The following is a 16,535-nucleotide window of genomic DNA, read 5'->3' on the forward strand; positions in this document are numbered from 1 at the left end:
CAAAGCAATCCAGCATCATACCATATCAAAAAAGAAATAGATGCTCTGTGTGCCCCATCACAATGCAAGCTATAAGTGCCAGAAAAATATGATGACTGCTGGCTCTACCTAACAAGACATATAATAGTTTCCTTTAAGCTTAAATATATCATATCGACAGTTTCAAGATCTCAAATCAGAATATATGGAGCTCATATCACAACACTATCTATATATATCATATCTTTATGGAAGAACAAACTATGCTGCAGTTTTGGGATTGTTATTATCACTAGCCTTTTTTTTTTATCCGTAGCAGCGGATAGGGTCAGAGCAACCTTTGGATGCAGACTGTTTGTGCCCAAAGCGCCCACCTTTCTCGAGATACTGCTGATGATACTCCTCTGCCTTGTAGAATTTCTTTGCAGGAAGGATTTCCGTCACAATCTTCCTGCTCAAGGCCTTCTGGTGCCTCTCCATAGATTCTCGGGCAGCTTTTTCTTGTTCTGCTGTGTAGAAATATATTCCAGAGCGATACTGGGTCCCAACATCATTTCCCTGCATGCAAATGTAAACACCACCAGACTTTTAACAATTTGAATGCCAATCGCTAGGTATACATTCTTTTAAGGTTGTTGATACTTGAATGCCAATTGTATGGTAGAGGGCAAGCTTCGGTATGGACAACTATGGTTTGGTTTGAGTTAGGAAATAGTTTTTCCTTTTTGTAAGGGTAATGTTGCATATGTTGATTCTCCTCAAACTACTATTAGCTGAAACCTCATATCCTGAGTTCATCCTTTTCTCTCTTTTCTTTTTTTTCAAGGTTATACAGTATCATGCATCTAAACTAATCTACTTCTTAATGTTTTTGCACGACGATACATCATCATAGTCACAAGTTATTGGATTTGTAACTCTGGAAACAAGGCCTGAGACATATGGTCCATGTGATCATTAATTCTCAAATTTTCTACATCTCTAAACAATCAATGAAGAAACTGCGACAGGTATACACATTAGTCATGTATTATTGGGTTTCATCAGTAAATCTATTTGATTCCCATTGACCCTCTCCAAACCCTGCATTAGTGGGAGCCTCGGTTCGAGTCACGAAACCAGCCTCTTTAATTATTGAAAGATAAGACTACAAACATTGACTTTTCTCGGACCCCGTATTGGCAGGAGCGTCATGCACTAGGTAGCAATGCACAAATGAGAACAATGAAACCTTTCATAACCTAACCTTATAATGTTATATGTAAACAAAACAATAAATAGGCCCATCAACTTGCCCTTAATTTACATATCTTAATGCATAACGTCAACAAGAATGCCAAACAAATCATGGGATCATATTGACTTTGGTTCTTTACTGAATGAAATTCACTTTTTTTCAGTGTATAATTTGGTAGATCCAGGGAAAAAGATCTGGGTTACTTCCTGCAAAAACCATGGAAGGAGAGAGAGAGAGAGAGAGAGAGAGAGAGAGAGAGAGAGAGAGAGAGAGAGAGAGAGAATCATTCACAACCACAAGGGAAATGGACACTTGCCACGGAAAGGATTGGAATGAAACTAACTGATGCCTAAAGAATTACAATCCAACAACTGCCACTGGTCTTAGCCAATCACAAAGGACTCAAGAAAGTGAAATCAGGTCAAGTTCAATAGAAAATCAACCATGGTCATCTGAATAAACTGAAATCAATTGATTGCAACAAACACAGAGGGACACATTCCAACAGGACAAGTTTCAACTAGTCCAGCCACTTCCATTTGATTTTGACCAATCCCAGGCTTGTTGTGGCGAGTTCAAATTAATTGCACAAGTTTATGCTGTTTTAATTGATTCAAACTAAATGGAACCTAACTAGTTCAATATAATAATAAACTCTTGGAGATCTAGCCCTGTTCCAAGTTCCAGCGTCAAACTTGATCCTAAATTCTTAAATTTATTTGGATGCCTTTACAACTTATGGTGGCTTTCATTTGCCTCTTAATACCAAAGATACAATTGAATCCTTATCAAGATTATTCATAGAATATCTCCTTCTATATGTATCTACTTCATTCTCAACATGCTTTGTTTCATAAACTTCAGCCCGTTCTTGATTGCCATGTTATATTCTTCATGCCGTGCATTCTCTTCATGGTGATACCAGCCAAAAAATTCAACTATCAATGATGTTTTGCCATATAGGCTAAAATTTTCAAACGAGAACAGGGTTTCTTGTTACTACACAGATAGACCAGGCTGATGAAGCTTTTTGAAGCTTCTTTGATCATAAATCAGATCCTAAAGGAGCCAAATGCACTTCCTTTATCTTGAACCTGACTGCTCTCTCTCTCTCTCTCTCTGGGTTTCATAGATTTCATAGAAAGCCAAATGCTCCCTCACTGTGCTTGTGTTCTAATCGAGAAGCCAAGGTTTTGAGTTCAAAAGATAAATAACACTTTAAGACTACACAATCTTCACCAGCGCTTCTACAAGATACAGATACACCACAAAAACACATGCCAAACTCTCTAAAGTAATAAGCTTATCCAAAGCTCTGCAACTCAACCATAAACCCTATAGAACTTTCATGTATTCGAAGAAGCACGATTTTTTTAGAAATCCAGAAACTCATCCCTGTTACCTTATTTCTTTGATCATCTATCAAGCAATCCCATATGAGAGGTACACCATATGCCGATCGAAATTCAATTTTCAGATTCACCAACAATATCCAACCTATCGCTATGACATCCTATCGTATGTGGTTGTATCAAATCAATTCATCTTACACATCCAACAGAACTATTATTGCATTTCAGATCGATCTAACAAGGAATTGCTAGTGATCGAGAAGACTTGGCAAAGAAGTCAAGTCACATCTGAAAACAAAAGGTGCTTGATAGAGAGAAGAACCAGAAAAGTTGTACCGATAAGCTATCAGTTCGATCAAGTACCAATCGAACACAAAAGAACTAGAATAATATCAAGTACCAACATGTAATAAGAGAAATATCGATCAGATCAAAGTTCTTCAAGGCGTCAAAGGTTTTACCTGGCGATTGACGGTGGTGGGGTCATGCCGAGCCCAGAAGACGTTGAGCAGGTCGCCATAGCTGCACCCCCGAGGGTCGTACTGCACTCGGACGATCTCGGAGTGGTTGGTCGTCCCGGAGCAGACGTCCTCGTAGGTCGGCTCGTGGAGATTGCCCTGGCTGTATCCGACCTCGGTCCTGGTCACCCCGGGCACGCGCTGGAAGGCGAGCTCGACGCCCCAGAAGCAACCAGCGCCGAACTGCGCGAACTCCTGACCGGTCGCAGGCACGTCGTCATCACGCCCCTGCGCGATCGCCGACGATGCCAGCGGCGCTGCCCCCCGGCCGCCGAGAACGAACCCTAACTTGCCGAACCAGCTCATGAGGTTGATGCAGGAGGGCGCGGAGGAGGGGAACGACGAGGGTTCGAAACAAGGGGAAAACAGGAGGGGCTTTATGGGAAATTTAGGGAGACGGTGGTAGGCGAGCACTACGAGGGGCGCATCGGCGACAGAGGGGTTAAAGATAAGGAAGGGCATCGTGGTGACGGTGACGTGATTAACAAGCAATGTTCCACCTTGGTAAGCCGATAGCAGTTAACGAGAAACGGACAAGCATAGCAAGGAGATCGGATGCGTGTATCCAATTGTCGAGAGACGCGTGGAAATTCCAGGTGGGAGGCTTGGGCCGGAGTTTGCTCAATTATGGCCTCTAAACGGGCCACGTGTCACGTGCAAGCCAAGATGGCATCATGCTTCGGATGTCGCTGTGTATGTCTAAAACAGCAAACACACCGGATCGTCATATGAATCTCTGCCACGTACGATTCTTGTCTCCTTGATGATGATGATGATGATGAATTCTTTATCATTATGAACGAGTATTTACCGCATTTTTTTTTGTTTATTAGATATCTATTTTCCGCAATGTTGGATAATTTTGTTTCATAAGGAAAATAAAACTATGTAAGAGGAAAATAAATATTTGGAGGATAAATCATATCACAAACCTACATTTTCCCCCAAGAAAAGTTTGTACGAATGTGTCATTATATCCCATTTGTTTACTGCATGACCCCATATAAATTGCAAATTTTAGTTCAGATTATGAATAATATTTTTTATTGTTAAAAGAAAATTTAAAATATAAACAGTGATATATAAGAGGGTAAACCTTCTGAGGATGAACTTTCCACTCTTAAGTTATCATTGTGACAAGTAATTCTTAAGCAAATCCATTATCTGATACATGAAGAGGAAAAGTACAATCAAAACAATCTGGAAAGAAGCAGTTCAGACCCTCCAAAGTTTCTTTTTTTCATAGTTACAAGTTAAACAACAAAAGAATACACACCCCGACAAGCCGCTGAACTAAACAAGAAAATGCTGAGAAACATCCTTGACAGCACCATTTGAGGCTGAAGAAACTTCCAACACAAACAACTTTCTGAAACAAATGCTGAGAAAAATAGCATGCTTTGCAAGAGTTGAAGATCCACATCAACTGAAGTTTGCAAATGTAGATTAGGCGGTGGCTGGTGGTGTCGATAATATAAGGTTTAAGATGAACCCAACCATTATACCCACTAGACCAGCAAATGCGGCAAACGTTAATGAAAACCCAGTATCACTTTTGCGGTTTCTTCGCCTCTTCAGAATGTCCTGAAATGATATTCATATGAGTTTCCAAACAAAACCGGGTTGATGCATAGGGGAATTAACCTTCTAGCGAACTACATTAAAGAACAAATGCTGGTAGCTTTTTCTATAGAAGAATGCTTCATCATCAATGAACTTATAGCTACACAAAAAGCTTTAACATCACATGCTTAACAAAGACGAAGCCTTCTTAATGTCGTTACATTTGGGCGTTCAGTGATTAATCCTTCCTCCGTGATCACTATGCACATACAGTATGATACTGGCAAGCAAATCGACAGTATCAACCGATAGGTTGTATCGATAACACAGACCGAATGATCTTGCTTGCACAGTAAGTAGCCATCTACACTAACTAAATTGTCAAATCATTTACCAAGATATACATGAACATTGCACATGCATGGAATAGACTTCACAAAGGGAAGGCAGCAAAATATTACTTAAGCTTCTAAAAGAATTTAAAAAGAAATGATTGGAGGTTAAATACAAACCAACTCCCTCTGAAACTGATGATTTTGTTGAAGAATGGCATCCCTTTCTTCCTTCAAACGTTGTAACGTCTGGATCTAAAGAAGAGAAAAATAAATCAGAAGTAAAGAAAAAAAAAAAGAACAAGAACCCTCACCACAACGGATATAATGGTCCTCGGTGGTAGAGACTTACAACTTTATCAGCTGTCTGTGTTCCTTGTGCTAAAGAACAGAAAATTAAACATGCTACATAATCTTAAACACCATGAAGACCACCAGATACAGGGTATGTGCTGACAACATAACATGCAGAGACATTATTTCATGTGTTTTGTTATCCTAGACCAACCTATAGGTCTCAATTCATCATTTCAATTATATGCATAGCTAGAAAATGTCTAAATCAGGTAAGGATATAAGATTATTTTCATTTACATTAATGCAGGGGAAAGTGCTTTTAGAAAGAACTGAGTGAATGCCGAAAACACAAGGTAATTTTGTTAAGAGATCTTCTAGAGTAAAAGAAGAGGGGAAAGAACTTGGTCAAATTGTAGCTGACCTCCTCGATGCTTGAGTTCTTGAACATCTACAACTCACAGAAAATGAATTATCCATTACAACCATTAAAAAGGCATTGACAAATACAACCAAAAAATTCACAAATGACAAACAGCTAAATAGAAAAACCAATTGGCTCATGATGCAGAAGAAGTACGATATCTTACATCAGATCCTCGTCTCCCGGAAGCTGAAGAAGCAAGACCAGACTCCTCTTCTGAATTTGCATGGCCAGATTGTGACGGAAAAGTGTAAACAACCCTGAGTTTGAGTTCTTCTATCACCTTAGCGCTGTCTTTATTGAACTGCATGGACCAGAGTCAGTAGACACATCCAAGAATTAACCATGTAACATTCTTGATAAGCAATGAGCAAGATGACATCACCAATAGCTCACCGTGTCAGAAGGGATCTCATCCATATCACTGCTAGGGGGCACCTTGGCACTCTGAATGAGGAATTTATCCTTGCATTGCATGTCAGGAGGGTACTCCTTTTGGGCTTGATGGCTGACTGAAAAAGAATTACCAAGTTTTCCACATGATATGTAACATCAAAGGTTGTCGATCAAACCAAAATTATCCACAGAGATACCTGTTACAGTACATGAATCCCATGGCTGCACCACGCTCGCGTTGGGCCGAACAAAATACTTTGTGGGAGACGTCGTCTTCACCTATCCAATTACCCAAAATTCCAATTTTTATGACGACCCAGCTGAGATACTGAACCGAAAAGAACCCCACACCACAAATCACGCCCCTCCCGTCAAAGAGACAACACAAACAAATCCCTGTGGCAGGGAAATCAAGGGGGGGAAGACGAACAATGAACCTATTGTTTCCGATACCTTGAAGGCGACATGGTGTTCGGTGTTGTTGGCGACCTTGATATTGCAGTAAGACGGCTTCTCCAACTCAACTATTGTTCCTCAAGAAGGCAACTTTCCATCATTGCACAACACAAGTTTTCATCTTTAAGGGAGGAAATAAGAAAGAGGAGATGGAGATCGCATCGGCTTACGTTCGAATGTGAGCTCTTCCGGGTGAACGGAGATCATCTGGCCGCCGACACTCATGGCTGTAATGGAAGCTGAAACACGAGAGGAAGAGATCCAACCAAAGCCCAAGAAGGAACCAAAGGCGGAGCTTTTTCGTTTGGGCACGACAAGGGAAGGTACAAGGAACACAGAGGAGCTTTGAGGGAAACCTTTGGTTGGATTGGCGAGAGAGAGAGAGAGAGAGAGAGAAAGGGGGAAGATTGGAAAGGCTTGTAGTTCACTACAGGCCGACTAGGACGGGGCGACGTTGATTTAATTATATACCAACCCTCAAATTATTATTTCTACCCATATTTATAAGGACGATTTTGTTATAAAATACTCCATATTTTTATTTTTTTAATTACTTCCTCTTTTTATATTTTTCTAAATATAACTTAATTTAAAAAAATATCTAAAATATTTCTCAAATATTTTTTGTTAATTTTTTATCTATTTTAATTAATTTTTAATTATTATAGTGTTTTCCTTTAGTTTGTCTATAATAATTTTTTATAGTATTTATAGTGTTTTATTGATGTACCGAAAATATTGTAAACGTTATTAAAAAACACTAAAAATGATATCATAGCGTACCTTATTGGTTGTCATTGCTCATAGATTATTATAATATAACATTTTTATGATTTTAATTAATTTGGTTGAGATCAAGAGTTTATTTATATCATTTATAATATTTTTAAGTAAACTTTATAGTGTTTTTATTATGATGATCAAAACAGTGTAATGGATAAAAAAATTATAAGTGGTAAAAAAATTAAGGAATAATTTGGATATGTTTTAAATTATGGATACTATTTAAAAATATAAAAATGAAGAATATCGATTAAAGAATACCTACAATATGAATATTTTCTAGAAAGATCATCCTATTAATAACATCAATTTTTATGTTTTAGCTTTATAAATTATTTCTTCAAATCTCATATGTACTTTGATACCTTCGATTTTGGAAATATAGCATTCTCTTCTGGTTTTATGATTCAAATTATTAATTACCCTATTAGTAATTTTTTCATCACCTTTATTTTGTTCTTTGACGACTATAATATAAAAAAGAAGGAGGTGTGAGAGTCATTGTTAATGCATGTATGAAAGTGATGATAAGTACAATTGGAATTAACGATATTCAGGGAGATGACAACGGGTCTGGTACCCTCTTTTTCCTTACATGAGAGTTACGAGCAATGATGATGAAGATTACAAGTGACAGTGGTGACTTTTGCGCCCCCTCTTTTCTTATAAGAGGGTTATGAGTGAGATGTATAAGTGTAGAGCCAACAATATCAGTGGAGGCAACAACAACTCTTTTGCAAGGGTTACAAGCAATGGTACATGATGAAAGCGATGACAGATTGAACAAGATAAAGATAAAAAAAATTTTTTGTATAATCAGACGCATACTGTAAGAATTTTTTAAAATTGAGATGTTATATAATTTTTTTTTCAAGAATTCACCCTATGTTTAATCATAAACGTATATTTGAATGTCTCCAATTTTAAAATTTATGATTAGGAAAAAGACTGAAATAGTACAGTAATTCAACAATCTTCTTTGTGTTTAAAACAATCACTGTCACTTATTTATTAGCGCAAAATATTATATAACAATCTTTGGCTAATTGATCACAAGGAAATGGTTGACAACTTGGAATTTGAATCCAGAGATAATAGGAAGATGGACACCAATCCCTTTCAACATGACCACAACAGAGCTTATATTCTTCAATATTTTAATCTAAATGATTGTTGAAGGTGACTCATTTACTTTAGCAAAGATTCTAAAGACAACATTACACAGAGAGATATGATGAAAGAATTTAATTTCAAAGGGCATTATTGTACACTTAAGAATAAAATGTTTATCATGATTTAATCCAATGAGATAGCTGACTGATTCAATCCAATCTAAATAGCTAACATGCTCAAAATGTTTGAAGGTCAAATTTCTTAATAATGACCTGAAAACATTTATAAGATTTATGACTCTTATCAACCCTCAAAGAGTATTTATATTTCATGATCCTACATGAGATAGAGTATTTGTATTTCATCACTATAAAAAAACCCTCTAAAAATAAAAAGAAAGAACTATCATAAAATAAGCTTCTCTGTTGAAGAATAAGCATTTAAATTTAAAATCCTTCCAAATTTTTAATTATAGAAAAAAGAAAAAAAATGGAGCCTCAGATATCTTCTTTGGTGATTTCCTCGTATCCTAATCGTCCATCGCGAGCTTGTGATGACATTCACACTGTTCGACGGTTGAGATGCGGGAGCGGATTGATGAACTGGACACGATCTCAGGCGCTAGTCACACCGTAGTGTCGGCTTTCGCGCCCTTCGTCGTCCCCGTTTTACACGCCTCAACCCCGTCCCCCGTTCTTGGTTCTCTCTCTCTCTCTCTCTCTCTCTCTCTCTCTCTCTCTCTCTCTCTCTCGATTCGATCCTTTTGCTCGTTCTTTTGGAGTTTCGGAGACCCCAGTGGGGAGAAGGAGAGATCCGTCGCCTTCGATCCTGAGTTTTCTTCCGTTTGCCGGTGAATTCTCTTCAAGAAACCTTCGGAAAGAGCGTACCCGCCGTCTTAGCGCCTTCTTCCTCTCCGGAGTTTGTAAGCCCCAGTCTCTTAATTTCAAATGCCTCAATCTCTTGGATCCAGCGCCTGGGGCTTATGGTATGATCTCACCGGGTGCGGTGGGGTAACGAGTTTCCGATAGATCAAGATCCTTTGGTTGTCTAGCAACAGGGTTTGGTTCTTGATCACGAGTTTGAATTCTGGATCGGTGATGCCGAACAGTTGTATGTATCAGATCTAGCGGAGTGGCCCGAGTTCTGGTTATCGTGATACGCCAAGATCCTCCGTCTAGGGGGCTCGATCGATTTCGCGGTCTTAGGTTAAATTTTGATGCATTAGCTTTGATTTTAGGATCTCTTCTTTACGAAATGATGACCCAATTTGATGAATGTTTCAAACTGAATCTGGAATTTCTACGTGAAATAACAATTTCTTTGTTGCTAGAATTCGAAGATTATTGGTTTTTTTGGTTCATGGACTATACAAGATTGTCGAGTGGAATTTGTTGCAAGTTCATACGATAAGTCTTCCATTTTCTCTTGGTTGTTGCCGTCGATAAGGCCTCCCTGTAGTGAACTTGAGCTTCTCTTGTTGATCACCGATGGATGTTGCTTAATGTATGCTTCGGTGCCAGCATGCAGTCAGTCTCTGTCGCCTAGAATCGAGGAGTTTAATGTGTATTCTTCTTCAATTTTAGTATTGCTTTATCTTTCTCGCTTGTGCCTCGTTTGATTTTAGTTTCTATCTTTTAGGCTGTGAATCTTCATTTTTGCTTCACATAGTATTTGATTATTTTTCTAATCTAATATTGAAATATATCATCTGATGCTATTTCCTTTATCAGAGCAGACACCCATTGATGAAATTGCATCCAACCGAATCGGCACCCATTGTTACTCTTATGTTAATTAGCTTTCTCTATCTGCATTTAGTTTGTAGATATTCGCTGCTGCTTCCAAGCACGAATCTTGGAGCATCTGATCCTCTTCCATTTTGCGGCTCTGACGTGATGGACGGTGGTGGTGGTGGTACATAGGCGAAGGCAAATTCGTGGGACTGGTCGTGAGTTCGGCTCCTGATTACGGAGAATGCCCTTCATCGGATAAGGGTCATCTTAGAGCAGCATGACGCCGGGGTAATCTGTTCACACTCTGCCATGTTGTAGTACTATGAAATGTCTCAGGGGTGATGTGGCCTCTCAAAAGCTCAATAAATCTGTGAAAAGTGACATCACACCCTGGCAGTTTTCAGGGTTGAATCAGCCCGGCTCGGTGCCCAGAACCAGTCTTACCGGGCATCCTTTTGGAACCCTTTCGAACATCCCAACCCATCTTCCGACCTGTAACCAGACGCGGCGATGCCTGGTTTTCCTGCCCTCGTCGGCCGTTCCATCTTCCGCTCCTCTTCCCATGCCCTTCGCTCCACCCACCTAACCGCCGGCGTGGTGGCGGCGCCACCGCTCCTCCACCGCTTCGGATCCCGACGGGCCCTAATCATCCAAACTCTTTCCGGGCCAGTGAGGATAGAGCGGCTCTCCGACTCCGATTCCGGTGATCTTGAATTTTGTGCTTGAATCTTGTTCGCTCGCTACTACCTTTTACGATCTTTTACTAATCTTTATCGGCGGTGCTGTCCAGGGATTATCGAGCTGAAGTTGGACAGGCCGGAGGCGAAGAACGCGATCGGGAAGGAGATGCTGCGAGGACTGCAGAACGCTATCGAAACGATCGGCAATGACTCGTCGGCCAATGTGGTCGTGGTGTCAAGTTCGGTTCCAAAAGTTTTCTGCGCCGGAGCCGATCTTAAGGTAAGTTTTTCCCTCCCTCATGTTTGACAGTTATTATGATCTTCTTTGGCTCGATTTTTCACCTCAAAGTAAGAATTCGTGTTGGTCTTGAATACTGAGTCATGATGAACTCTTGTTGGAGGTAGTCTGCACTGTTCTGTCGTGAAGGTTGCACTCTTACATTTATTTATTGTGAATACAATTTCCACATAGTCATGTGTAACTTGGTGACATTAGGCCTTGCGTAGGACCAATTTTCCTAGATGTCTTATTATTGATATCTTGCTGTTAGTATCCGTTAGCCCTGAAATGTCCCGATGTAGGAGTTTGCCACTTTTGGAGGGCATATAACAGGCTTAGATGCCAATCATATATTCAATCAAGAGGAGTCAAGATAGTGCTCTTTAATTTTCAATAAATCAAAATTTTAATACTTATATTACATTAATTCCAAGATGAATTATGAGTTATTTGTTTGATTAATCATACGCCATTAGAAAGCTTATTTAGTTAGGAATCTAAAGCATTTTACCGAATTCAATTTTAGATTTTCTATGGAAAGTTAGTCCTCTTGAAAGTCATGGTGGTTGCTCTATCAAGATTGGAAAAAAGTTCTGCTTTTAGAGTTCCTAGATGACTTTTAGTTATTGTATGAGAGGTTAATTAAGTTTTCACTATTTTGATCTGAAAAATGGTGTAGAATTAATTATCCATGCTTGGAGGGTTGTTTCAAACCTATCACCATACCATGTCTTAAAAGCCTTGGAGGTTTTGGATCCAAGTCATGTTTGTTGAGAAATACTGTCCTCCTACATTCTCCTACAACTTTGTATCTCTTTATCTGATTCTATCTAGTGGATCCAACCTGTTATTTTCTTCATTTTTCATTTATTTCATCTCCATCTCGACATCAATAAGCTATTTTCTAGTTCCTGAGAAAGTTGGTCATATACATAAATGCAACAGACTAATAAATTCAATCATAATTCGAAGATGTCAAATTTACTTGAATCTTGATCTATTACTTGATTATCAAGTGTTTGAGTTGACACAACTATTTTCTGAATTTGTGAAATTTTCTTGGGCCACTAGTGATATAATCATCCACCTCATCTTCATCTAGAACGCAACCATTTGGAGACCGTGCAACTAACAGCCTTGTTCCTGTCTCAACATTAAGATTGCTTTCGTAATAGCACTGAAACATCTCTTTGTTCGGTTGTTCCTATTCATACTATCTTCTTTATCTCTCAAAACGATCACAGATCTGCAAACATAGTAACAAAATAGTCGTCTTCTAGGTTTTGGGCTACCAAAGTAACAAATGGTGTATGGAGCCACCAATGAAGGGGCTCGTTTCGACCCTGGAATCAAAGCCATAGTCACACATCCATTCAATTAAAGAAAAGCATATAATGTGTTTATATCCATGCAAAGATAAATATCAAGAAAGTTGAAATATATGTAATGAATCTAAAGAAGTTGATACAACTATGTGCATGGAGATTCCTACAGCAAGTTGGGTGCTAAACATGGAAGGAAACATCATGTTTAATAAAACATAAAACGGATATAGAAATTTGGCTATCTACTGTCACGATGCAAAAACCAGATCTAGGTTTTGAGCAAATGAGCAAAAACACAGACATGGCTGAAAAGCATGTGCTTAATTAAAAGAAACTTGGTCAAGGAAACAATAGCTTGAAGATGAATTGTGTATCTTGGTGATACCCAAGCTGTCCTTTTTGTGGTATGGATGTTTAGAATTAAGAAAGGGCTCCATTATTGAGAAAAGTATTTTGCTACTTGTATATAAGAACATAGAAGATATATAATGAATTGTAATGGAATGAATTTATCGATTCACATTATGATACTTTTGAAATGTTCTTTTTTTGTTCAAGATATGTGCCTTGTTTTTTATAGGAAAAGGCACCTAAAAGCTTACGTTCACGATATAAGCTTGTTTTTTCTTTTGTTCTTTAAATTTCATCTGTACTAAATTACACTCCAGCAATCTCTCTTCTACTTACATTGGTAAATTTTAATATCTTTTGACAGGAAAGAAAGCTGATGAGTGCTTCTGAAGTCCAGCAATTTGTTAACTCTTTACGATCAACATTCTCATCCTTGGAGGTTCATGTTTACCCAACTATTTTGCAGTCTGCTTACACTTTTGACATTGTTAGAGAATTGGTATTTTAATGTTTAGCTAGTCAATCCTATTAATAAATGCTTGCTGGTTGCTACTTTAGAGACATGGTCAACAATTGTAGCAATCAAAGTGCTTTCACTTATGCTGACTAATGAATTTGAAAATACATAAAGCTAGTGTTGATGTATTTAATATCAATGCCAATGAAGAGCAACTTAATAGACATATAATGCTGAGTAAGTGCAATATAATGTATTCTTTCTTTTCCTTTAACTATTTGCTACCTTTTCTATTAATTATTGTTTAGATTTGTGTTTAGCGTGTCCCTAGTGCAAAAATAATTTGATATAATGCATTAATCAATCTCCACAGGAACTCTCTGTTCCTACGGTTGCCGTTATTGAAGGAGCAGCATTAGGTGGCGGGCTGGAAATGGCTCTTTCATGTGATCTCCGTGTGTGTGGTATGCCTAATAGTCAAAATCCATACAAAACATGCCACAGTTTTGTTATATAGTTACTCATTTGGGAACCGACTTTGGAAGTTGTTTCAATATGTATCTTGTAGGAGAACAATCAACATTTAGCTTGCCAGAGACTGGACTTGCAATTATTCCTGGGTATGTGTTCTAGCTGGTCATTATATAAAGAATGGTACGTTGAACCCTTAAGAAGGGTAATGATAATTCTTATATTGCATTGCAGGTCAGAATATTAAAATAGAGGCTCTTTGAATATTTGCGTAATATAATTTATGAATAAAAAACTCTTTAGTTTATGCCTGCAATAGTAATTGAAGATTGGTATGTGAAACTAAGATCATGAAATTGGATCTTGAAGGAGGGGTTTCTCTCTCTAATATATGTCTGAGATGGCTATGATCTCTTCGTTGATACTTATGTAGTCAAAAATATTATATGCTTCACTGAGAAATATTTGGCCAATTACGGATAATATATGATTTGTTTAGTTCTAAGTATGCTAAATGGGTTATATGAAAAAAGCAAAAAAATGGCAAACATTAATATGATAAAATTTTCAGTTTTACTTGTTCATGTTTCATATGAAGGGTTCTGCCTACTTATAATGTTTCACTAGGCATGCTGCATGATCATTGTTATGTACATCAGGAATTAGTGCATGTCGTTGCCTTGTTGAATAGTGGACAATCAGCTTGCTATTGATTGTATTTTGGAACTTATTGAATAGTAAATTCTCCTTGGAACAAGATTGTTTTAGAGAACTTGATCGGCAGTCCTATTTTTTTTTTTTTTGCCAAATCTTGATGCTAACAGAGCTGGCGGGACCCAACGTCTTCCTAGAATAGTGGGAAGATCAGCAGCAAAGGAGCTAATATTCACCGGTAGAAGGATTAGTGGCAAAGAAGCTGTGTCTATGGGTACGATATATTACTACTTGACCACATTTGTGTTTTTTAATATTTTGACATCACTTTATCAACATATTAGGTTTATCTGTGGCAGGACTTGTCAATTACTGTGTTCCTGCTGGAGAGGCACATCACAAAGCACTTGAGATTGCCCGAGACATTAACCAGAAGGTACAAGAGTAAAATGTTTCAATTCTCTCTTTTTTTTTTCCACGAAAATTTTTTGCTTCAGCAAAATTTACGGTTGTTAAGGTTTTAGCGTGCCACACAACTTATTATGTATTTTACCTATCTGTTACTGACATTATCTCTCAAACAAGGGTCCTTTGGCTATAAGGATGGCTAAGCAAGCTATCAACAAAGGTTTGGAGGTAGATATGCCCTCAGCGCTGGATGCGGAAGAAGAATGTTACGAGCAACTTCTTGACACACAAGACCGCCTTGAGGGACTTGCTGCATTCGCTGAGAAGCGAAAACCAAGGTACCTTGGTAAATAAAACACTACAAATTCATACCCATAATTAACATTGTAATAAATTCAATTTGAGGCATTTATTACATGCTATTCTTAATTTTTAGCTGTTGATTCTTTTATTACAGTGGGCAATAACGCCTACCATCTTCTATTTTTTTAGCTGCGCTGCGCTGCGCTGCGCAGCTGCTGCTGTTGATGATAGAGACACGTATGAGCCTAGACAAAAAGAACGTGGACGATCCACTCTTATCTAGATTGCAACTTGTAGATTTCTGACCTTGGCCAAATTGCTTACTGTTGCCAATCGTCTGTCGCGGTGACGCCTGCAAATCATACAAGTTATTTTAATATTCTTTCCTTTTGAAATAGTATGGTGCATGTAACATGGACGGGTGGGTCTTTGATGCCATAATACGCTTCTAAAGGGGATGTTTTTGTTATTTTAATATCCGGGTAGTCTTCCTAAAGGGTCTTAATATCATAATTCTGTGTCATTTCGACAACTGCAATTTTTAAACGAATTTTGTCAAAGCATTGCGCTTCTTCCCCTGGAAATCTCAACACAAATCTTAATATTATAATTCTGTAACGCGTGTCAGACGCTCGGCTGTTCCCAGGTTAGTAAGTTCCCTTTCAGTTTAAGCAACTTCAAAATGCATTATCATCGAAAATAAAGTTACAACTAAAACGGATGGATACCCCCCTTTGTCTCCTCCGTTTTCCATGGACCGAAAACAGTCCGACGTGACCGACCTTGAACGGATGGCTACAAACGGCACAGAAAACTCTAGTTTACAAACTCGAGTCCATGACATCCTCCGGGAAGTGGAGTGCAGAAAACTCTACTTTACAAATGGTACTCATCATCCTGTGAAACTCAAAAACATTATAAGAAAATTATTTCCCTAAATTTTCCATTCGGACCGCACGAGATGATGAGTCCAAGTTATATTATACTCCCTCGAAGCTCAAACACCACGCTCCCACTCTGTTACGGACTTAGCTGGTTTTGCCTAAGTCGTGCGGCACCCTTGCGTGTCCGTCCGCAAAGGTCAGCCTCTTATTGTCCCTTAGGACCAACAAAAGAGAGAACGGGTTAGAGAGAACGTCTCAATCGGGATTCACAAGCAAACATCTCCGAAAAACACTTCATATACAATGTAAATTACAAACAGACTTTACAAGCTCTGAACAGTGGCACAACAAAGGGTAAAATGATCCATTACAAACCGAAAATCTCTCGCACGTGTCCACATGACACAACCTTTATTTACAAGCCTAGAGAGGCCACCAACCCAACTAAAATGGGACTATTAAGCCTTCGGCCGCCCCTCTACATGCTGTACAAGGCATGAACATGCCAAAAGACACGGGCAGACATAAGCATTACATCAAAC

At 38.5% G+C, this 16,535-nt stretch overlaps 3 protein-coding genes across 5 annotated transcripts; 1 reads left to right on the top strand and 2 right to left on the bottom strand.

The window, feature by feature from the left end:
• Nucleotides 1-105: 105 nt before the first annotated feature.
• LOC103985849 (peptide methionine sulfoxide reductase A3) lies at nucleotides 106-3,563 on the bottom strand. Its single transcript, XM_009403708.3, has 2 exons — nucleotides 3,030-3,563; nucleotides 106-537 (listed from the first exon to the last, which is right to left on the bottom strand). Exons 1-2 carry the CDS (start codon nucleotides 3,546-3,548, stop codon nucleotides 286-288), a joined length of 771 nt encoding a protein of 256 aa, XP_009401983.2. The 5' UTR covers nucleotides 3,549-3,563; the 3' UTR covers nucleotides 106-285.
• A 654-nt stretch (nucleotides 3,564-4,217) lies between these two features.
• Nucleotides 4,218-6,984, bottom strand: LOC103985848 (vesicle-associated protein 2-1). Its single transcript, XM_009403707.3, has 8 exons — nucleotides 6,722-6,984; nucleotides 6,549-6,619; nucleotides 6,293-6,374; nucleotides 6,096-6,211; nucleotides 5,866-6,003; nucleotides 5,700-5,726; nucleotides 5,162-5,236; nucleotides 4,218-4,670 (listed from the first exon to the last, which is right to left on the bottom strand). The coding sequence occupies exons 1-8, from the start codon at nucleotides 6,774-6,776 to the stop codon at nucleotides 4,533-4,535; spliced, it is 702 nt and encodes a 233-aa protein (XP_009401982.2). The 5' UTR covers nucleotides 6,777-6,984; the 3' UTR covers nucleotides 4,218-4,532.
• Nucleotides 6,985-9,191: 2,207 nt separating this feature from the next.
• On the top strand, nucleotides 9,192-15,584 carry LOC103985847 (probable enoyl-CoA hydratase 2, mitochondrial). Of its 3 annotated transcripts, none has more exons than XM_065109306.1 (11): nucleotides 9,192-9,369; nucleotides 10,266-10,468; nucleotides 10,578-10,883; nucleotides 10,971-11,140; nucleotides 13,181-13,255; nucleotides 13,647-13,737; nucleotides 13,842-13,893; nucleotides 14,569-14,672; nucleotides 14,758-14,834; nucleotides 14,984-15,144; nucleotides 15,299-15,584. In XM_065109306.1, exons 3-11 carry the CDS (start codon nucleotides 10,691-10,693, stop codon nucleotides 15,390-15,392), a joined length of 1,017 nt encoding a protein of 338 aa, XP_064965378.1. In that variant the 5' UTR covers nucleotides 9,192-9,369; nucleotides 10,266-10,468; nucleotides 10,578-10,690; the 3' UTR covers nucleotides 15,393-15,584. The 3 variants fall into 3 exon arrangements, with proteins under 3 accessions (XP_064965378.1, XP_064965379.1, XP_064965381.1); XM_065109307.1 differs by having other exon boundaries at nucleotides 10,585-10,883; XM_065109309.1 differs by having other exon boundaries at nucleotides 9,193-9,369; nucleotides 15,264-15,495.
• The last annotated feature ends 951 nt before the right edge of the window (nucleotides 15,585-16,535 follow it).

The sequence above is a fragment of the Musa acuminata genome, chromosome BXJ2-5, assembly GCF_036884655.1.
Source record: "Musa acuminata AAA Group cultivar baxijiao chromosome BXJ2-5, Cavendish_Baxijiao_AAA, whole genome shotgun sequence".
In the NCBI taxonomy this organism is placed as follows: Eukaryota; Viridiplantae; Streptophyta; class Magnoliopsida; order Zingiberales; family Musaceae; genus Musa; species Musa acuminata.